Source organism: Ursus maritimus, unplaced genomic scaffold (assembly GCF_017311325.1).
Source record: "Ursus maritimus isolate PB19 unplaced genomic scaffold, ASM1731132v1 scaffold_2, whole genome shotgun sequence".
Lineage (NCBI taxonomy): Eukaryota > Metazoa > Chordata > Mammalia > Carnivora > Ursidae > Ursus > Ursus maritimus.
The window spans coordinates 92,780,480-92,804,201 of record NW_024424452.1 but is presented as its reverse complement, the minus strand read 5'-3'; the positions used below and the strand labels follow the sequence as shown (position 1 = coordinate 92,804,201).

Here is a 23,722-nt window from a genome sequence, read left to right as displayed (position 1 = left end):
TTTTTGTTTTGTTTTGTTTTAATATGTGGAGAGTCTTTGCTTTTTAGGCATAATTAAATAATCCCAGAAGGTCGTTGGCCCAGTGATTAAGAGTACAGACTCTGGGACAGACTGCCTGTGGCTGAATTCTGGCTCTACAGCGCTTGCTGACTATGTGACCTGGGGAAAATGGTTTAACCTTTGTACAACTTACTTCCCTCATCTGTAAAATGGGGTTAATAATAGTATTTACCTTACAAAGTTGTTATATATGTATACTACTGGGCAGAGGGTGGTGGCATAACTTGGCTTCAGCAGTGATGGTGCTGGGTGTTAAATGGTAAGTATTGTGCTTTCGAGTTTTCTGGGTTCAGCAACAGTTGTAGTGACTGGACCGGACCTGAAGCTGTTATAAGGGTTTGGCAGTCTGTGACTCTTTTCATATAGCATAATTCTCTCCACAGATAGTCTGTGTGGTGTATCTCTATACCAGTGAGGCAGCAATGAAGCCAGCCTCAAGACAGTCTCATAAAAAGATGCTGTTACCAAGTACTACAAGGGTGAATTCCTGACAGAGATTTTCAAGATTCTTAATATTAATACTGATATAATCAGAGGAGCAGAGACACGGAGATACGATTTCAAATGAGGAGGCCCGGGGCTATTTAAACAAGTGTGTGTTTCCATTCCTTCAAAGGGTAATTCTACTCTTTGAATTATAAGGAAGCCTCAAATTAGAAATAATATTCTAAGAATTTTATTATCTCCTCTTTTTCTTCTCCCCATTTTAACTAAGAATGCAGATCCCTCTGGGGGAAAGTCACACAGGATACACGAGCTCCTAAGACTATTTCTACAGACTACTTCACCTGCAGTGCACACGGAATCCTACAGAATTCAGCCGTTAGGCAAACATATTTCTATGGAAAAATGTTCTCCATGCTCACCATACAACACTAAGCTCACACCTCCTCGTCTGTTACATCTTTGTCCTTGCCTGCAAAAGGTCAAACTCCCTATCTCCAGCCACCATCTCAACTTAGAGTGGATTTGAAAAGGAGATGACTTTTTTTTTGAAGTCAGTCTGTAAAGTAGCGTTTCCAGCCTCTTCCCTTGTCTGAGAAGACTCTTCAGGTACCTGGTTGTATGAAATGGCCATTTATATTGTGAAGGCGGCATGTCCATGTCCACCAAGCAATCTTGTAACCTTAATCTACATGTAGGAAGATGAATTAACACAAATTATGACAATTTGGTTTTCACCTTTTCTATATTTACACTGTTGACTCCATTTTCTTGTCACACTGCCTGATCAGGACAATACTGGATAGAAGTGATAGTAACGAGCTCCCTTGTCCCTCATTTCTCGTCTTTTGGGGGAAACATCCAATAGTTCACCATTAAGTATGATATTACTATAGATTTTTTTGTATATACTATTAATGCGATTAAAGAAATCCCCTTCTAGGGGCACCTGGGTGGCTCAGTCGTTAAGCGTCTGCCTTCGGCTCAGGGCGTGATCCCAGCGTTGTGGGATCGAGCCCCACATCAGGCTCCTCTGCTGGGAGCCTGCTTCTTCCTCTCCCACTCCCCCTGCTTGTGTTCCCTCTCTCGCTGGCTATCTCCGTCAAATAAATAAATAAAATATTAAAAAAAAAAAAGGAATCCCCTTCTATTCCTAGTTTACTAAGTATTTTCTGTTATCACGAATGGGAGTTAACACTTTATCAATTTTTTCCATCTGTTGACATGCTTATGTAATTTCTTCCTTTATTCTCTAATGTGATGAATTAAATTGACTGATTTTGAATGTTAAACCACTTTCGTGGAATATATATACTCAGTACATAATCTGATGTGTTTTTAACATATCACTGGGTTAGTCTGGCGTTTATAATCATGTAACAGATTTGTCTGTAAATTTTCCTTTCTTATAATATCCTTGGTTCAGGTTTTTAGATTAAAGGTATGTTGGTTTCATAAAACAAGCTCAGAAGTATCCCCTTTTCTATGCTCTGAAAGAATTGTACTTAATGTCCTTTATTGTCTTTTTTATGACTGTAGAATCTATAGTAATGTCTCCTTTTCATTCCTGATATTGGCAACACTGGTCTGGTTTTCTTTTTAAAATGCTTTGTTTTTGAAGATTTTATTTATTTATTTATTTGACAGAGATAGAGACAGCCAGCGAGAGAGGGAACACAAGTAGGGGGAGTGGGAGAGGAAGAAGCAGACTCATAGCGGAGGAGCCTGATGTGGGGCTCGATCCCAGAACGCCAGGATCACGCCCTGAGCCGAAGGCAGACGCTTAACCGCTGTGCCACCCAGGCGCCCCTGGTCTTTTTTTTTTTGATCAGGGTTGCCAAGAATTGGTCAATTTTATAGTGCTTTTTAAAAAAACAATTTTTTGTTGTTATTCTTTCTACTGTAGGTTTTCCACTTCAATAAATTCTCCTTTATTATTCCCTGCTTTTTACTATCTTTGTATTTAATTTGCTTTTCTTTTTCTAACTTCTTGAGATAGACATTTAGATCATTCATTTTCAGTTTTTTTTCTCATAGTAGCTTTTAGGGCTACAGATTTTCCTCTAAACACAGATTATGCTATATCCCATACATTTTTATAGATTATATTTTCCTTATCATTCTGTTAAAAAAATCTTCTAATTTCATTGTAATCTCTTAATACACAGTAAACATGAAATTCCTCTTATTTCCTAATGATGGACAGTTTCTCATCTTTTGTTATTCTAAACAATGTGGCGATGAATGACATAGTGCAAATGTCCACTCATATGTGTACAAGTATATCTAGAGGATAAAATTCCAGAAGTGAAATTGCTAAGTCAAGAGTAAACGCATTACTAATTTTGAAAAATATTGCCAAATTGTCTTCATAAAGATACACCAATTTACATTCCCATTAGCAATTTATGAGAATGCCTCTCATGGAAAGATTTTTTTTTTTTTTTAAGATTTATTTATTTTGAGAGAGAGAAAGAGAGAGCATGTGCACGCGTGAGTTGCACTAACGCTGTAGGGAGCAGAGGGAGAGAGAATCTCAAGCAGACTCCCTGCCGAGCACGGAATCCATGTGGGGCTCCATCTCACAACCCTGAGATCACAGCCGGAACCGAAATCACGAGCCTGCTGCCCAACAGAGTAAGCCACCCAGGCATCCCTCGTGGAAAGTTTTTAAACTGGAGAATAACAGAGTCAGAGGCTCTGCTTTAGAGGATAGCTAGCAGTGTTTCACAACTGGGATATGCAAATTTGGGGACATATTCTTGGGGATCAATCTATGAGTTCTCTTTAAGTAGAGAGAGATCTTGTGTTTTCATTTCAATGTTAATAATAAAAAGATTCTGAATTATACAGATAAACATATTTTTTAAATTTTAAAATTTTTATTATTATTTTATTTTTTTAAAAGATTTTATTTATTTATCTGACAGAGAGAGAGAGAGAGAAAGTACAAGCAGGGAGAGCTGCAGGGAGAGGGAGAAGCAGGCTCCCACTGAGCAGGGAGCCTGACATGGGGCTCGATCCCAGGACCCTGGGATCATGACTTGAGCTGAAGGCAGCCGCTCAACTGACTGAGCCACCCAAGGGCTCCAATTTTATAAATTTTTAAAAACATTTTTAAGTAGGCTCCACACAGCGTGGAGCCCAATGTAGGGCTTTAATTCACAACCCTGAGATCAAGACCTGAGCCGAGATCAAGGGTAAGACACTTAAGCAACTGAGCCACCCAGGCGCCCCCAGATAAACATCTTTTTTACTAAGTACCGCCATGTGACTTCAGTGACAATGTGTATAGTCACTTTGGCACAATGCAGTACTACTTTAAAAGGCAAAAAAAGTACTCAAGGGCAAAATCTATTCTTTTACCTCTTAAAATTTGAGATTTAGCTGTAACTTTCCCTATGACTTATAACAGTCATTAAAATTAGACAAAAGGTGAGTTCTGCTTTTCACAATTGCAGAGTAGTTCACAGGTAACAGTTACAAATTCTGGACGAAACACAAAAAGTAATTAGTGGAATGCACTGGGGAGTGACTAAAAACAGGCAGATACTGGAAAAGAGTCAACACTGGGAAGACAGGAATGGCACTGGGTGAGTTTTCCATTTCTTCCAGCTTTTTCCCTGAGGATAATTCCCAATTAGCGCCACATAGGGAGGCCTAAAGTTTACACGGAAATATGTAGTCTTACTGGTTGAAGAATGAGAGGACAGAGATTAGGATGACCACAGCAGCTGGAAAGACAGGCATCCCAGAGAGAAGCACACACAAAGGGGGAGTTACAACTTCCAATCTCTGGATGACCCCTGAACTCTGTTATGTAGGGACAGACTCCAAGCAGAAGCAGGCCTCACAATTGGTAGCCAGCACAGTTCCAGGTACAAGAGAGGTGTGCCCAGAGCTACGCAGGAAACTTAACTATTCAGGAAACGTAATCATTTCTTTCTTTGTTTCCTGCAAATTAGATATCCTTAAATAGTTGGATTTTTAGGAAAATCCGTTAAACTTCACTTCACCCTGATACTAGAGGAATGTTTTAAAATTTAAAACTTAAATCTAAAAATTGGATTTTACTTTTTAAGTGAATGGCATTACAAATTATTGACTTTTTACTTTTAGATAATTTAGTACTATCCTAACACAGCTTTGCAATATAGGTAGCACTCTTTAAACTACTCACTTCTATCGCACTGAATAGCAGCCAAATGGTTTGGGGAATTATTTGCATTACTTTTTGACTTATAAACATCTACTGTTTCTGTAAATATAAAATCAGGCCTAATCGACCTAAGGATAACTTAGCAAGAGCCATAGGGCTAAAGAACATCTCGAAATAGTATTTAAAGCATCTTTATAAGGAGAAAAGTGACTAAGAATATGGCTGAATTAAACAGAGGAAGTTTGGGTTTACCAAATGAATTCTTGAAAGGACATGGTAAGGTTGGCAAAGTATATACTGCTTTAAGTGGGGGTGAGTGTGGGAACGGGGCTGTGTTTTAACAGAAAGCCTCCCCTACCATCTGCCTAGAATAGCTTGGACTTTCTCTTGCCTTAGGAAACAGCCAGGAGGGCAGACCAAATGCTCCCTCAAGAGCAATCTACTTTTATTACTCTGTTTCATCACTGTGGGATTAAAATATTAAAACAACTAACCCCCTAATATGGCAAAGTATCAAATGCACTCAATACCAGTTCTCTTGGAATCAAATAAAAGGAGATCTTGTGGGATATAAATAAATAAACAAATAAATAACAGAAATAAATCCTCCCAATACCAGTAGCTATCCAAATGAGAAACTAGCTTCTAATTTTCAAGAAACAAAAATTCTAATTATCAGGAATCCAGAATGTGCTCTTAAATAGAGTATTCTACCAAAATCCATTGAATCAGATTTAAGAGCACTAAATTACACTTGCAAAAAAAGATATAAATAATGCTTAGCAGCTGGTACCTCTATATATTTGAGTTAGAACATTTGAATTTTCATGCTACCAAGGATCCAAAATGGGAGCTAACAAACAACAGGGCTAAACCCTCAATTCAGTTATGCCAGCTACAAGTAAGGGAATTACTAAGCATTGAGGAAAATCTTGAGATGAACAGTTCCTGCTTTCAAAAGCCTAATAATCTAGCAGAGGAAAAAGAAAAGTAAACAAATACTCTAAAACCAGAATATGGTAAATGTTGTATAAGGAGTTTAAAGAAATTCTGTGTAAGTTTAAAGGAAGGGGTGTGTGCGTCTACTTATAGCACAGGATACATGGAAATGGCATCATTTGAGTTGGCCTAAAAGAGTAAGTAGGATTTAAAAATCTTTTTAAATAAAGTAACCAAATGCATATCGTTTTCAAGAGTCTGAGTACTACAGGGTTGACAATGAAAAATAATAACCCTATTTTTTCCCTCCCCAGACACCCATTTCCCAGACACAATGCCCTTCAATTTTTTTTTGCTATTTACCTCCATCGTGCTTATAAACACGCTACTACCCCCATTTCTAGATTATCCAGCTTCAAATGTATTCATTGACTTGCTGCTACGGAAGATAAGGATTTGGGTCTCTTATCCCTCTGTTCTTTTCTCCTCTTCTCCTACAGTTAATACTCCCTTCTTAGGGCCAACTCTGTCCTTTGTAACTCTGCTTATTAGTTTATGTTTTATTTATTTTCGTATGTGTCCGTTCTTTCCATCAGACTGTGCTGTACTCATCATCGCATACCCAGTGTGTAAATCAGTGCCTAATCCTTCATGGGAACTCAAGTTTGGCGAACGGAATTAAAAGGAAAGTAATCTGCCAGTGTAAGACTTAGGCGGTGCCATCTGTAGACAGCCATCAGTACCATGGGAATAGTAAGTGACACCACCGGGGTTAGTGTGATAAGAATAACCCAGAAATGCAGAAACTAAACTTATCACCAAAAATAGATTTATGGACAAGAACAGATACTGTCAAATTTAACATATCGGAATATCTCCCAGCATTCAAGTCCCAGAAGTTTTGCTTTAGAGCCGCTGTCTTGAGGTAAGCTACTCAAGGCTTCATCCTCAACATATCAAAATGTAATATTTATAGCTTCCCCCTGGATCCACTAGCAAGACTTAAAAAGAAAAAAGAAAAAAAAAAGCCCACTTAGTTATCTGAAAATAGAATTCAGCAACTCAGATATAGGCTTTTATCCACTTCAGCACAGGGACAAACCAAGAGACAGCCAACGCAGGGTCACAGAGAACTTCCAGCACCTTGAACGTCCCTGTGGACAGGGAGAAGGCAGGTAGCACCTTGGCCGCTGCTTCCTCTCACAGTCGGGGAAAGTTCCGCCTGGGACTCCTTCCCCTTGAGCCCTGCTTCTTGTGACGGTCAAAACTGCAGTAAACCAACATGCCACGTGACGGCATAAACAATGAGGGGGCACTGTTCAGGCCTCTTATTACATCTTTGTTTGTGTTCTGTCTTTTGAGATTATAGTAAGATGCTTACCAAATAAATGCTTGATGAAGGAAGTGGACTGTCAAGTAAGCAAAACACAACACTGGTATATTTGCTTAGGAGAATCACTATTACACTTTCCCTGAGTCTAATGACTTAAAAATTTTTTTGTTAAGACCATTTTTGGGGGGGCCGGTTTAAGGTTCACAGCAAAACCCAGGAGATGGCATACAGAATTTTCCCTATTTCCCTAATAACTTTTGAAAACTCTTGAGATAATTTTATGCTCAAGAAAAGTTGTAAAAATGGTACAAAGAATTCACATATATGCTTCACTCCAATTCCCCAAATGTCAGTTTCCCCCATATTTGCTTTACGTTACAATTCTTTCTCTCCATATATGCATACATATCTTTCTGATATATACACATATGATTTTTCAACTTTTGAGAGGAAGTTACAGTGTCCCCTAAGTACTTCCACATGTATTTTCTAAATACAAGGACAGCCTCTAACATAACCATAGTCGAATGATCAAAATCAGGAAATTAACACTGATACAATTCTATGATCTATAATTTACAGACTTCATTCAAATCTTGCCAGTTCTTCCACTAATGTTTATAACAAAAAAGGGGGGGAGAAGGTTTAATGCTTTAGGAAGAGGATATAGCAACAAAATAAATAATGATTGAAGATGGAACCAATATTAACAAAGGGAATATTTAATAAACAAATATATTCCAGGTAAAAGATAATGAGGTGTGAGCTAGGCTGTGGCATTTAGATTTTTAAAAAAGGGATAGAAAGAAACACTGCAGAGGTTTCCTTCATAGGAACTGGCAGCTGAATTTGAGAGAGAGAATTAAATTAAAAGTGGAAGAGTCAAAGGAACTCAAATTTTCATTCTGGATGAGTGCAGAATGATGGTAACATAAAGCCCAACTGGACAGCCAGGAGGAACAAGTTTGTGTGAAGGAAAATGAGTGCAGTTTTAGAAATACTAGGCCTGCAGAAGCAACAGGCTATCCCGATGGAGGAAAGGAAGTGATGTGAGGGTCTGGAACGTGGGAGAAGGCCGGGGAACTAGAGCTATGTCTGCAGAGGACCTATTTCTGTTTACTCTCTTACTATGAACTCAACCTCCACAGACAAAAGAGGGCTAAAAACAGGATCCTGGAGAAGTCTATATTTAAGCAATCTGTCACGGGGTGTGTGTGCGTGTGTAAGATCCTGTATTAAATGAAAGGTTAGACAAAAAGACCTAGCTAGCCCTGCCACTTCTCAGATTCAGTTCAATGACTGCAAGTCACTAAAAGACAGTGATCATCAGAGTTACGCTTAACCATTATTCAGTTAAAAATTAAATGCTAAGACTTTTTTTTTATTTGAGGGACACACTATTTCCAACAACACTAGATTAACTTAGAAAACAAAAGAGTAGTTTTTGAATACCAGTGGCAGTCACTGTGATTGACCTTGAAGAGACCTGAAAGTGAAAGGGACATGGGGAAGCCCACAGGGCCAGGGAGGTGGGGAGGGAGCTCTTCATTTCCAAAGCTTATCACAGTTCCCCAAATCCTGTTATGTCCAGATGCCTGTACTGAAAACAGCTTTAGTAAATTAGATTCGTAGATTGTGGTCTTCGTTCTCAACTATGTTAATAGTACAAAATTTCTTCCACGTATGACTTTTTATAAATATTTGGAAATAAATGACATGTCGGGGCACCTGGGTGGCTCCGTAGGTTAGGTGTCTGACTCTTGATTTTGGCTCAGGTCATGATCTCAGGGTCCTGGGATGGAGCCCGGAGTCAGGCTCTGTGCTCAGTGAGGAGTCTGCTTGTCCCTCTCCCTCTACTCCTCACCCTGCTCATGCTCTCTCTCTAAAGTGAATAAATAAACAAACACAGAATCTTTAAAAAAAAAATAGAAATGAAGTATGTCTTCTAAGTAGAGGACGATTTTATCTCACTTGAAATGATGTTCACCTCTTTCAAATTTCAACTTCATTACAGAAACACAGAATTCAACCCACAACTCAGTAAAACTTCAATTAAGACCACTTACTCAATGCCTCCAGCATCCTGAATGGTGCCAACCTAAAATGTTTTCTTTTCTTAAAGGAAAAGGGGAAAAAAACTGCTGGTGTGGAAAAGAAGAAAGAACATGTGGGTGGTGAACACTAATAAAAACAGCCAAGCACAACTAAAAACTTAAAGATTAAATTCAATGTGTAACTTTCCATTTTCCAACCAGAAGCTCTCAATAGTGACCGATGACTAAAACGTCCAGCCTCTTCCAGGGAAAAGCTAGGGTACAGAGGCAAGGCAACAGAAAACAAGAGGTGCTAAGAAAAGCAGACAGGAGGAAGAAGAAAATCATTAGAAACAGCACAAGTAGGGCTGAAATGAGCAATAATTCCAAGCAAGGATAGAGAAAAGCCCTAGCATAAGAAAAACTAAAGACAGGACACTTTTCTCCTGCGAGGAAAAAAGAAAGCCACTTTTAGCTCAAGAGGCAATCTTGGTACCTCACTCCCAGGCGGGTAATTTGGGGGCTCGAGCGGAGGGTGCTAAAGCCCTAAGCGTGCATCATTAGTGCCCAAGTGTGTGTCACTCAGGTGTGAACTACTCTAGAGTCGTTCATAGTTACTGGGAAAAGGTGACCTGAAATTTGGTCCCCATTAAGTTAAAAAACCGACTTTCACCTTATTGATTTTATTCTACTTTAGTCCAACTTTTATACCAAAAAAGTATAATAGAAATTTAAGCCTCTTAAAGTTCAGCTTTCAAATTATGGATAAAGCACCAAAATATGAAAAGCTAAACTATATAATTTGAGCATTTCAATATGCTGGATTTAAAGGGGTAAAATCTATTTAATGTCCATTAAATGGTATTTATCTTATAGGTGAATTTATTAAATTCTTAAAACTACCTGATGAAAATGCTTTTGTTGCAATTATGCAAAGGATTATTAGAACAAAATTCTAAAATTCTGCAGGCAGTTTCTTTTTTCGATTAGTTTTTTAAATTGAAGAATGAATACACTCACGTTATTAAAAAAGAAAAAAAAAACCCTCAAATAATAGCATGAGAAGATCCCTCCCCATCCCCACCAGAGGCATTCGCTGTCACCAGCTGAACAGCAACTCTAGGGAAGTCACCACGCTATAGAAAACCAATGGTCCCAAACCACTCCATTTGTTGAACAGTCTGTGTGCCGCTGATATGGGATACTTACTTAATCATACACAAGTCCCCAGAGAAGTCTGGATTTTCTAATCTTTCCATCCATCTGGTCCTGCCTTCATACTACACTGTTTTAATGACAGTAAGCCTTGACATCTGGCAGGAAGAATTCCTCTATTTCTTCCATCTTCAAACTATCTTAGCTGTATTCAGTTATCTTTATTCTCTCAAATGAATTTTAGAACCATTTTGTTAAGTTTCCAGAAAAACCCTCCTGTATATAAATGTAATTGTAATTGTGTTAAATTTATAGATTGATTTGGGAGAACTGACGTCTTTGTAATTTGGGGCCTTCCCCTCTGTGAGCACAGTCTCTCTTTCCATTTATTCAGGTCTTTTATGTTCCTCAATGAAGCTTTAGATTTCTTCTTCATACAAGTCTTACACGTTTTTTTGTTAAGTTTTATTGTAAGGTACTTTATAGTCTTCTTGCTTCTGAGAATCGTATCTTTTAAAAAAATTACATTTTCTATTTATTGCCAGGAAAAGGGATGCCGCTGATTTTTCTGTGGTGATTCTATATCAAGCACTGGGTGTTACACGCAACTGACGAATTATCAAACTCTACGTGTGAAACTCGAGATGTACTATATATGGGGGCTAACTGAATTTAAATTAAAATAAAAGATCGCTGAACTCCATAAATAGATGGTCAACTCAGTCTCTTGGGTTCTCTATGTAGACTATTGTGATGGTTAACTTGATATGTCCACTTGACTGGGCTAAGGAATGCCCAGATAGCTGCTAAACATTATTTCTAGGTATGTCTAGCAGAGATTAACATTTGAATCAGTAGACTAAGTGAAGAGGATTGCTCTCACCAATGTAGGTGGGCGTCATACAATCCGTTGAGGGCCCGAACAGAGCAAAAACCAGAAGAAGGGTGAATCTGCTCTCTCTGCTTGAGCTAAGGCATCCGTCCTCTCCTGACCTAGGGCCATTAGTGCTCCTGCTTCTTGGGCTCTCGGACTCCAACAGGGACTGGATAGCGATCATCCTCCCCTTCCCTCCCTTTTGCAGACTGTGGGATTCGGACTGAATTGACCACTGGCTTTCCTGGTTCTAGAGCTTGTAGACCACAGACTATGGGAATTCTGAGCCTCCATAATCATGAAAGCCAGTTCCTAAATTGAATCTCCTCTTACAGATTGTTTTGTATGTCCTGTTGGTTCTATTTCTCTGGAGAGAACCCTGACTGAAACAACCAACAGTCATCCCAGTGGATGATTCATAGTTCATTTTTCAATTAAGTTTAGAACATTTCCAAACCTTTATAGTTTGGGACATGGGGAAAAACCCTTCCTAATGGCTCACAAAATAATATTAGACTACAGACCTTCTTATACGATCATAAGGAGGGTTTTCAGGCAAAACTGATCCTCATTATGTGTTGGGTGCCAGAAGAGGCCTCGATTCTAAACAGAAATTCCTGACATCATTGTTTGTGGTTAAAGGGATGGAATGAGAAGTATCATTTTTTTCTTCAAAGCATAGGACCTATTTGTTTTGAAATTTATTTTACTTTATTTATTTATTTCTTAAGTAGGCTCCACGCTCCATGCAGAGCCTGACGTGGGGCTTGAACTCATGACGCTGAGATCAAGACCTGAGCTGAGATCAAGAGTCAGATGCTTAACTGACTGAGCCACCCAGGAGCCCCTGCTTTGAAATTTTTAACTAAAAACAGCCCTCAAACACTGTTTCTGGCAGACGACCAGACATTCTATGCCTCCTGATGGAAGTAAGCAACACCACCTACGAAGCATTTCTTGTCAAGCAAATTCAAACCTCAATCTGATGCAGTTTTAGTTTCTACCTACCAATTAACAGGAAATAGAAGGGACAGAGGAATACACAGGATACAACTGGCAAAATCAAAATTGTAGCAAACTCTACTGGCAAATAATCCGGTATCCTCAAAAAACAAACTCCAAAGAAAAGAAGAACGAAAGAGGGAGGAACCTGTAAATAAAAAGAAATGTAAGATATATACTGAATAGCTGCAATCTAACTGAATCCAACTGTTTTGAAAAAATCATTTATGAGATAATTCAGAAAACTTGATAACTGTCTAGATATTTGATGGTTTTAATGAACTGTTATTAGTATTTTTAGGTATGATAATACATAATTTTTTTAACAAAGAATTCTTCTATTTTAGAGAATATGTAATGAAATATTTACAAATGAAATGATACGATATCTGAGACTTGCTTCGGAATAATCCAGCAGGATGTGGGAAATAGCACAGGGAAAACAACGTTCCCCATAAGAGTAAGACAGATACAAGGGGCTGAATTTACAGGTTTGATCTTTTCCATAATAGAAGTTTTAGAGGGAAAAACTATTTCTGAAATTATAGTCTCTACAACTTGTAAAAACTTGTGACTTTTTAATTTTGTTGTTTTAGGAAGTAAGAAAAAAAACAGAAAGGAAAACCAAAATGATATATTAATCACAACTATATTAGGTTTATGCATAAAATTACTAAAATAGTATAGTTTCTAAGTGTTGATAATTTTTCTCATAAGTAAGTTTTTCCCTCCTCTTTGACAATCATTCTCCCTATTCAGGTGTCCTTTTAATAATACTCTACAAGCTAACATCAGAAATAACAGGTTAAAAATATCTTTTATAAAGGAATCTAGAACATGGGGTGGAGGGAGCTATATGTAAGTGTTAATATATCCAGCATGGCGTTATTAAAAGTCACAAATAAAGCCTGACGAGTCTATGGCTAATAAGGAAATGGGTCATTAAATGTATACACTAAGTAGGATTTTGGAAGGCCACAAAGACTTTGTAACAATATTTTTAAATATTTATAAAATTTGTAATCTTAACACCTAGTACATAGAAAGTACAGGTATAATGTTCATTAAAATGTTATATGGGATAAAGTAGAATATAAATAACTTTTATGCATATTATAGTGACAGCTACATTAAAAATATATATAAGAACACATACTAAAAGGAAATATAAAGGAATTTTATGTGAGCATGCTGGAGAAATGTCTACCTATAAAATATTTTCCATAGTTGCATGCTTCTATTTTTGAAAATAAACTTAGTATTTAACAAAGTATATAATAGAGGACATCTCATAATGTTAACGAAATGTAATTCTTTAAGCCCCCAAATCTAAAATATTATCACTTCAACATGTCATCAAGAAAAATTATTATTATTTTTTTTTTAAGAGAGAGAGAGGTGGGGGGAAGGGCAGAGGGAGAGAGAATCCTAAGCAGGCTCCATGCCCCCAGTGGAGCCCGACGTGGGGCTCAATCCTTTAACCCTGAGATCATGACCTGAGACTAAATCAAGAGTTAGACACTTAACTGACTGTGCCAGCCAGGTGCCCCAAGAAAAATTATTAATGAGATATTCTACAGTCCTTTTTTTCCTACTGGTTGTTGAAATCCAGTGTGTATTTTACATTTATAAAACGTCTCAAAGCAGACTAGACACATTTCAGGTGCTCAACAGCCACATGCGGTGAGTGGCTGCTGTAATGGGACAGTGCAGGTCTAGACAGCATAAACTTTAGCCTTCATGCATTCGTAAGTACTGCGTTTCTACTGTACGCCAGCCTTGCTCTGGGAGCTGTCAACAAGACAGACAAAGTATCTGCTCTCAAGGAGGTCGTGTTCCAGATGGGGAAGATAGACAGCAATGAGTAAACCAGGAAGATTTCTAACAGTGGCTGAATACCTAGATAAAGATGCTAGCTTCACCCTAATCTTGTTTCATGGCAATGTACCTTACTATCAGGTTACAGGATTATCACACTCATGTCATAAATATGAAACCCAAGGCCTACATAATGATATAACATTTCAAACGTATCACATTTGCAAAAGTTAAAGGTGATGACTTTGACATACATATTGGAAGAGGTGATCTTATATACTGCTAATGAGATTGTAATCTGATGTAACCAGTTCGGGAACTATTTGACTATGTCCAGTAAAGGTGAAAATGCACATACCCTATGATCTAGCACTTTCCCGCTGGGCACACACATACCCGACTTTAACTCTCACTTACTGGCATATGCTTAGTGAAACAGGTATAAAGATATTCATTGTGACATTGTTTATTACAATAGCAAAAATACTGAGAAAGCAGGTATCCAACAATAGGAGAATGAATTGATAATGTGTGACAATCATACCATGGGAATAGAACAGTTAAATAGTGTTAATAGTTCATATGAATGAAAGGGAACCATAATGTAAAAATAAAAAGATCTAGAAAATAATGCAGAGTGGAAAAATACATGTTGTAAAATGATAAATCACCTAGGGTTACCTACAGTTTAAAAAACATACAGAACAGTACCATATAAGTATATCTGTGTAATAAAAATATTAGGACAGGAAGGGACACACCAAGTTATGACACTAGTGGCTTCGATGGTGGGAACGAAGGGGGTGGAACTGGGGAGGGGAAATAATGGCAACTTAACTTCATGAGAAATGTTCTCTTTTATTACTAAAAAATCCTAAAGCAAATATGTTAAAATGTCAACATTTGTCCACTCTTGCTAGTGAGCATATTTTTTTTTTAAGATTTTATTTTTAAATCATCTCTACACCCAATGTGGGGCTCGAACTCATGCCCCAAGGTCAAGAGTCACATGCTCTACCAACTGAGCCAGGCAGGTACCTCTAATGAGCATATTTTCTCAAAACATATTAGTTAAAAAATTATTTTCTGAATTAATTCCGTCCCTCAGAAACTGAAAGTAAGTTCTTACTCAAAGTCCCTAGTTGAATGCCTTCTCCAAAGCCACCAAGATTCTAATCAAGGCAGCACCTCTGCCTTCTGTTATCTATGCTGCTACCTACACTCAAGGTTACATCTTTTTCGAAGATTTTAAAAATAAAAATATAAGCTACTTCTGCCCGAAAGAACCATTTTCTCGAACTCACTGTCCTAATTTGGAGTGAAGTAGACATTTATATTAAGGACACCGATTACTTTTGCTTTTACCCTTACAAACATTCTACGCCTGTAGTTAAAATCTAATCATGTTTAATTTTCCTATTAAGCCCTTAACAGCAGCATGCCATGCCCATTACTTCTTTAATAGGAAGAAGCTGTCTTCCAGTGTGACAGTAGTAATATAAAAGGGAGAGTGGGAGGAAAGAATTGTTCCTTCAAATGTTTCTTATAATTAAGGCTTAGTTTCTTTTTTAAAACACGCATTACTTTTGAAAAAGATCAATAATGTGGTTGTATGCATACTAATAAAAAATATTCCCCTAGTGAAATAGTACATAATATTGGGAAATAAGGAATAAGAAAGGACATCTTTTCTCTTCAAATAAGAAGTGGCCTAAGATTAATCTGTGGGGAATGCTAATTTACTAACATTGGATTTATCAATTATCCATATATACTTTATATATCTTACTAATAGTACTTTGTATTTGTAAGGTGCTTTGTGGTTTTTTAAAAAAATTTTTTATCAGTATACCATTTGGTGCTCAAACAATGCATTCCCTGAAGCCGGGGCAACCTCCAGTCCGGAAGGTCCTCGGATGGGCTGCTTGAGGAGCTATGTATGCACTGGGTTTAATTCGCAAAATGGTCTGGGTACTGCATGGCCACTTACTGTAAGTTTTCTAATGAATAAGCTCCAAACATTTGCCTTAAAGGTTTGACTTTTGACAGATAACAACACTATTTGTAAGGTACAATCGAGTATATAACCATCTCACAAATGTTTACTTTCTCATTTATGTGATATTTTAGAAAAGTATTTTACAGCATATAGTAACATATATATTTAGGACTTTAGGGTTTGTCTCTTTCAGAAATCCTAAAAATCAATATTTAACCCCAAGAAGTAAGAAGTGAATGGACAATGCGGAAAATCGCTACTGGGAAAAAAAAATTGGTTTATTTCAGAACATTTAAAATAAACTATTACCTTCTTATGCTTTTTTCCTAAGCATCAGTACAGAAACTTAAAATCTAGAAGAATATTCTGCTGCACATTCTGGTAATCTAGATAGTCTCTTCTTATTTAAATGAAGACCAAATGTTTTCTAAGCATTTAGTTTTACTAACACATTGTAACTGGAGTCACACAATAGGGAAAAAATGCCTTTTTTAAAAAAAAGTTTTATTTAAGTAATCTCTACACCCAATGTGGGGCTTGAACTCATGACCCGAGGTCAAGAGTCACATGCCCCTCCGATTGAGCCATCCAGGTGTCCCCCAAAATGCCTTTTTTGCCCAGAAATCTCCATACACCTGTCACAGTATGTTCCGATGAAGTACAGAACAGGGAGTGGAGTTTACCTGGCAGCCTTGACAATAATTTCCGAGAAGAGAAATGTATTAAAAAAATAAAAGGGGCGCCTGGGTGGCACAGCGGTTAAGCGCCTGCCTTCGGCTCAGGGCGTGATCCCGGCGTTCTGGGATCGAGCCCCACATCAGGCTCCTCCGCTATGAGCCTGCTTCTTCCTCTCCCACTCCCCTGCTTGTGTTCCCTCTCTCGCTGGCTGTCTCTATCTCTGTCAAATAAATAAATAAAATCTTAAAAAAAAAAAAAAAAGAAATCAACTTCTTTAAAAAAAATAAATAAATAAAAATAAAATAAAATAAAAAATGGTCCAACTAAAGATTAATGTTAAATAATGTTCAATGATGAAAACTGTATTGTTTCCCAAGTACATTCTGACGGTCAAGAACGTATGGTGTTCTATGAGTACCCCAGCCACTCAGAAGCACAGATGTGTCACACGGGAAAGGACAGTTACTCCATAAAATTTACCTAAAATATGGTAAAAGTACTTCATATATATAGAGACTTATTACAGATCTAGTACTTATGAATTGTTAAATTTTTCCTTAACCTGTTGATATTTTCAACTTGGAGTTTCCCTTAGAATTATGTTTCATTTAATTATTACCACTTCCAAATTTGCTTTAGTTTGATTTAAAATGGTCATTCAAGTGGTACTAGTGTTCTAGGATTTATATATATTAGGTATTTTCTTTTTTTTACTTTTTTTTTTTTTAGATTTTATTTATTTATTTGACAGAGAGAGAGACAGCCAGCGAGAAAGGAACACAAGCAGGGGGGCTGGGAGAGAAAGAAGAAGGCTTCCCAGCAGAGCAGGGAGCCTGATGCGGGGCTCTATCCCAGGACTCTGGGATCATGCCCTGAGCCGAAGACAGACACCTAACGACTGAGACACCCAGGCGCCCCTATATATATTAGGTATTTTCGTAAGCTTCTACTAGCTGCATTATTTCTTTTAAAATAGAGAAATTAAAATACATATAGTATTCTAAGTGGGATTTGATCAATGCTGAGCAGATTGGAATAATTTTTCACTCTCACATGTATACTCCTCTAGCTTACGCTGAAAAAAACTAGAATCAACTTGCCCAGCTACCCCATAATCACCAGATAAACATTTCAATTAAATTCTCTAAGAATGAGGGGGTGCTTTATTAAAAAAAAAAAAGTCAGCTGGGGCTAAGAAGAAAACAAATACTTTCTACATAATATGAAACAAAATTGGCTTGCACCATATGGCTTAATAGAAAGGTTCTGGATAAATTATGCTTAATTACAGGAAAAAAACACATTCATTAATAATTATTAAAATCTGCCTACAGGTGAAGATAAGCAAAGCAACATTAAGCAAAACTACTATTTTTCAGTGAACCTGACAGTTTCCTGAGCACTTTTTCCTTTCTCTCTGGGCACCCATTCCCCACTTCAACCAATCAAGGCTGTTTAGTTTTTCTTACCAGCCTCCCCACATTAAAAGAGAAAGAGATTTAACCTCAGTTATTTATATTATTCACATTCGTGTATATATGATTTCCAGTGTTGCATTTTAAATCTCTTATTCTAATTGGAAACATCTCATCCTTGTTTAAAACTTTAAAACCAAACAACTGGAGAGTTTGAACAAAAACCAATCTCTCTGAGAACAGGAAAAAAAAATGGGTAAGAAGTACCATGTTTGCTTAACTAATTTCAATGGTGTTATTCCTACCAGGAAAAATCCAATATAAGCAATAAACAGTTTATTTTGGAATTGAGAAAACTGGAGGTAGGGGGAAGCTCCCCCAAACCCCAACCAAACCAAAAACAATCCTTTTTTCCCTATTTCCCAGGGTGTCCAGATGGCCTAGAACAATATAGGAGGAGATCTAGGCAACGTGTGGGTGAGAAAGATTTATCCCTGGGAGCTGCCACGGATATGGCCCAAATCCCTTCTCACGAGCTTCTTGCAAACCCTCAAAACGATCCTGATAGCAAGACACCTCTTTCTCTCTGGCCCCTTTCATTTCCCCTCCCTTTCCCATCTGAAGACAAGTCCTTCCCTTTCCCTAATATTGGTTAGACAATACACTTTTTTCATTAAATTTCTGTAAAGAACAATTTATCTCTTTACCTGTCCCAAGACTCCTAGAATGTGTGTGTGTATGTGAGTATGGATGTATAAATAAATAACTGGCATAACGTGTACTATAATTAATATTTTAGGATATGATTCTATATCATGATTTAATCTCTGCTAATCTAACATTTTAGAAATTTCTTTATTATTTCTATGTCTGATAATAAAGTCTCTATAATCAAACATATTTCTCAGAAGCTTCAATTTTATCAATAGAAGTATTTTTCTGTATCAAGCTAAACATTCCACATCTTTTATCTACTATTTGGTTTTGCTCTCTAAATCAGGAGTCCTTAATCTTTTTTTAAATCCTTAAATCTATTTTGAGACTAGATCGAAAGCTATGAAACTTCTCTGCAGAAAACTGCACACACGCACAACATTTTGCATAAAGATTGTGTTAAAGAATTGAGGTCAGATGCAGCCGCACTTGTGGTGAGTGTAACGTATGGAGGAGCTGAACCACTGTGTTGTACACCTAAAGCTAATGGGACACTGTGTGTCCACTATACTCAAATAAAATAAAATATTTAATTAAAATAACATCTGATTTTGAAGGCAAAAAAAATATTCTCAGGTCCATCCAGGTTAAGAACCCCTGCTTCAAGTGAATATAAAGACCTTGAATTTACTGTTGTTAAAATAATTTTGCAAAAAAATGGACATTTCTTCAATTTCTTAGATCCCATATGATTCCATTCATTTTTTTCATCTATAAACTAAAATTGTTTTCTTTTTATTGGTCAAGAAAGAAAGCAGGGTCAACTATAGTAGAACGCCTACATAGTTAATGTTTCTTCCTTGTCTCAGTTCCCTTTGGGTATGATGTGCTAGGAGGATCGACATATATCCAAAGCAAATACAATCTACACGTGTCTAAAACATATACCCGAGAGTCATATATTTTTGGCGTGAGTACTGGAATTGAGTTTCATTTATAGATTCTAATTGAAAAATTTACTGAAGGCTAGATAAGCTTCATATATATGAAAATAAAACTGTTTCTGGAGAAATTCTGTCAGGGCCTAGCATACTGCCTTATACACAGTAAGTGCTTGATAAGTAAAATGGACAACATACGTGGAATGGAGTCAGTGCGGTCACCAAGAATTACTTTCTTACCTTACACGTGAATTTCACAATTTGGCAATGTAAGTCACACAGCAGAATCAACTGTAATTTTATAGTTATCTCTTCCATACCAAAAACCCAAATTGTAACATTTAAGTTTTAAAACTTTAGTTTCAAATTATTCCAACTTTGTACTTCTATTTGTAAAACAATGATGGTTTATACATATGAAAACACGTACCTATTTACTTTCAATGAGTATGTAATTTGAGTAGTTTTCCTCTTGAATTGAGGTCTTTTGTGGCAATTGTGATCCTGTAGGGGACCAACTGCTCACTCTGTTGTTGTTGTTTTTAAATTAACATATAATGTATTATTTGCTTCTGGGGTAAGGTCTGTGATTCATCAGTCTTACACAACACCTACTTTGTAACTCAGTTGCCAGGGGCTAAGATCTTTGACCAGGAAATAAAGTAAAGATAGTTGGCTTATAAAGTGGTCAAATCTATCCAGGCTTCATCAGCTTGTGCTTTAGTATAAATAGCTTTTGAAAAACCAATTTACATTAAAAAATCTCAAGAAGCCGGTACAGAATATTCAATAAATGTTTTTGCTGTTGTTTACGCAAATGACATATTAAAATGTTAAGTATTAAAACATTAAACATTTTAAAGTGTAAGTTTTGCTAAATTCTCAATGTAATCATTTAGAAAATCTTATGTGACTTAATGATTTAAAAACAAATTCCATTTCTATTAATACAAATCTACTTAGCCCAAATGGGTATAAATTTATGCTCGATGTTTGCCTTTAATTACTTTTGCTCAGAGTGTCAGGCAATCAAGTAATCCACGTGCCTCCAGAATGCCATTTTTAGAGACTTTTATCACTCAGTGAAAATAACTAACTTCAAATGATATTTTCATATTAAAAAGTCAGCATAAGAATGATTCTGAGTTGACTATTTTCACTATTGATTAAAAATTTAATATTAAAACACTGTCTTGAGACAGTACTTTACGTTGGGTATATGCTGAGTCACTAACACAAAATTCTTACCTGTAATGTACATGTGTGACTGTTGGTCTCCTGTACCCAAGGATCCAGGTTTGAATATCTATGGGTTCAGCTTTGGGATAAGCTATAGTTGTATCTATTATCCACTGGAGGCCTTTCGATTTGCTCTCTGAGAACAAAACAAAAAACAACTTAAAATTGAATCAATTTTTATATTATTTATAACCAATAACATAGGATAAATACAGCAGACTGCTGTATCTTCTGCTTTATGAAAACAGGAGGAACTTTGGTGTTAACTGTTTTATATGATATCCTTTGGACGATATTAAGCATTTCCTAATATGAGATGGCTGAATTTCAAACAAATGAACAATTAACAGAGCGCTATTATTTACTGGACAGGCACCATTCAAGCATTCAATACAACAGGGCACTGTCAAGGTCTAATTTACATTTTATCACTCATAAAATCTGGCCTATGAACAAGTCAGAAGCTAAAGTATCACATCACAAAAGTAAAAAAACAGACCTCAAAGTAGAACAAATCCATTCACCAAATGCAAGACAATACAATGCAAACACCAAGACCTCTGATACTTGGAAGACGTTAATAAACACGGAAATAAGGCCCCAAAGTAAGCATTTCATTGACACACGACGTCAGTTGCTGTTCTTATTTTACACAAACAAACAAAAACACTCCTCCCATTTTAGCAAGAGTTCTATGCAAATAAAGCAGTAAAACTGTCCAGTCTTTGGTAGGTACGACAGGTAACCACTGTGGTGAGGGGCTGTGGGGAAGGTCTGTTTACTCTGGTTGTTGGCATGCGGCTTTTATTCCCAGCATGGAGTAGAGTTGAACAAGAACTGAGAGGGGAATCCTCACAGAGAATGCTGATAGCCACACCTGGGTGACAGTCTGTCCTTTGTCTGAAGTATGTAACAGATCTCCAAAAAAATAAAACTTGTTCTCAAACAGAAGTCTAAATGTGCATTAAGAATCAACGATATTTTACTTTTGTGTATCAAATAACTAAAAAGTGACCTTAAGCTTTAAAGAATTTTAGAAATATTCTGAAGGGGAAAAATATGTTTTTCCCCCATAGAAATAGGTTAAAAAAATGTTTAAATAACCTGCTGCTAAAGGAACAGAGTTTATGTAAAGAAACACATTTTTAACAAGCTATCAGCGATGTACATGCTGAAATGTTTAGGAGTAAAGTACACTGATGCCTGCAACTTACTCTGATTACATTAAAAACAAACAAGATGGATTAATGGGTTGACAGAAGGATGGGAAAAGACACAATAAAACAAATACAGTAAAATGTTAAAAAATCTAGCTGGTCAGTTAATGGATATTAACTGTAAAATTTTCAACTTTCTTATGTATGCTTGAAAATTTTTATAATAAAATTATTGGGAAAAATCACCAGAGTTCAGTTTAATATCTATTAAATCATACAATAAACTAAAAAATACTAATCCTTTGCAAGTTAATCAGACATAATTTTGATATGTATATGGATTGTGTATATATATACACACACACACACACACACACACACACACACACACACATATTTTAAGTAGTTCCACACCCAGCGTGGAGCCCAATGTGGGGCAAAAACTCACGACCGTGAGATCAAGACCTGAGCGGAGATCAAGTCAGATGCTCAACCCACTGAGCCACCTGGCCGCCCCCGTGTACGGATCGTATATTAAAACAGACACGAAGGCATATTCTGTATTTATATGGAACAGAACACTAAAGAGTAAATAAGAGCACTAGAGAAAATAAAATACAAAACACAAAAACATAAGAGAAGAAAATGGTAAAATACAAGCAGAACTAGTTTTGGGGTATATAACTTTCTAGAATTTCTTATAATTTTTCCTAAGCAGCTAGAATACAAATTCTAACCAAGGTAAGATAAAGAATAAGCTACTTTGCTTTCCTTATAAAAAGAAATTATTTCTCTCCAAGAGAAAACAACATTTTCTTTGTGATTGGGTGAGCAATATAACAACAGCCCCTACCCTTGCGATCTGGGACACCAGAGGGTACTACTGACTGGGCACAACTATTTAAAAAACAGCCATCTTTATTAGTGCAACTAATCCTATTTGGAAGACCTTTGCCTTCAAGCTTTGGCTTGGCTGACATTGCCACCGTGTCTGTCTGAAGCTATTCTGAACTTTCCTTTTCTATTAAAAGACTCTTTCAATTTGTCTTTTTAATAGATGATGAAAGATTAAGAGAGCTGACTGCCAAGCAGCTGCTTAAAAAAAAAACAAATGAAAGGACAACTCAGTGCGGTCTTACAGGCATTATCTCTATGTCTGGTCCTAATCATCATTAAAAACACATATTCCTGAGAGCCAGTCATTTCCATTTTTATTTTATCTAAAGATTTTTTTTTAATAGCAAAATACTACCAAGGAAACAGGCCTACTGAGTTTCTTTCAGTTTTTTAATTTATCATTTATCACCCAATTTCACAGTGTCTCAGATAAACTTTTCGAAACAGTCTTCGTGCTGCTGGCACAAATTCTGCAAACCTTCACAGTTCATCAGGCTATCTCCAAAACAGTTGCCCCTTTGAGTATGGTCTGCTTTTTCCTGGCCGTAAAAGTAATACATACTCATTATTAAAAACAAAAATTCAGAAGTATTCAGAAATGGGGTGGAGATTATTCATAATGTTGCAACTCAGAGAGGCAGTCACTGCTGACATTTGGGATCTTTCCTTTCACTCATTTCCCACTGCTTATTGCTGACATACTTGAGCTCACAATGGTCTCACAAGAGTTGTATGTTCCTCCCACTCATTAACATGATAGAGCAGAAGCCATACAAACTCTCCGTAAACATCATTTGTAATGGCTGTGTTGTACGGTGGTGGATAGATATTTGATAATTACTTGTCTGTTCTCCATTCTGGCTATTTCCAATTTTTTGCTATTAAAAATAATGCTGTGAAAAATAAATAAATAAATAAATAAATA

At 36.7% G+C, this 23,722-nt stretch overlaps 1 protein-coding gene across 1 annotated transcript in view; it reads right to left on the bottom strand.

The window, feature by feature from the left end:
• The window catches only part of LPGAT1 (lysophosphatidylglycerol acyltransferase 1), an 81,485-nt gene that overhangs the window by 12,098 nt on the left and 45,665 nt on the right, over positions 1-23,722 (bottom strand). Inside the window, exon 6 of the mRNA XM_040636366.1 lies at positions 20,753-20,879. Coding sequence (XP_040492300.1) covers positions 20,753-20,879 — 127 coding nt within the window. The remainder of the gene's footprint in view (positions 1-20,752; positions 20,880-23,722) is intronic.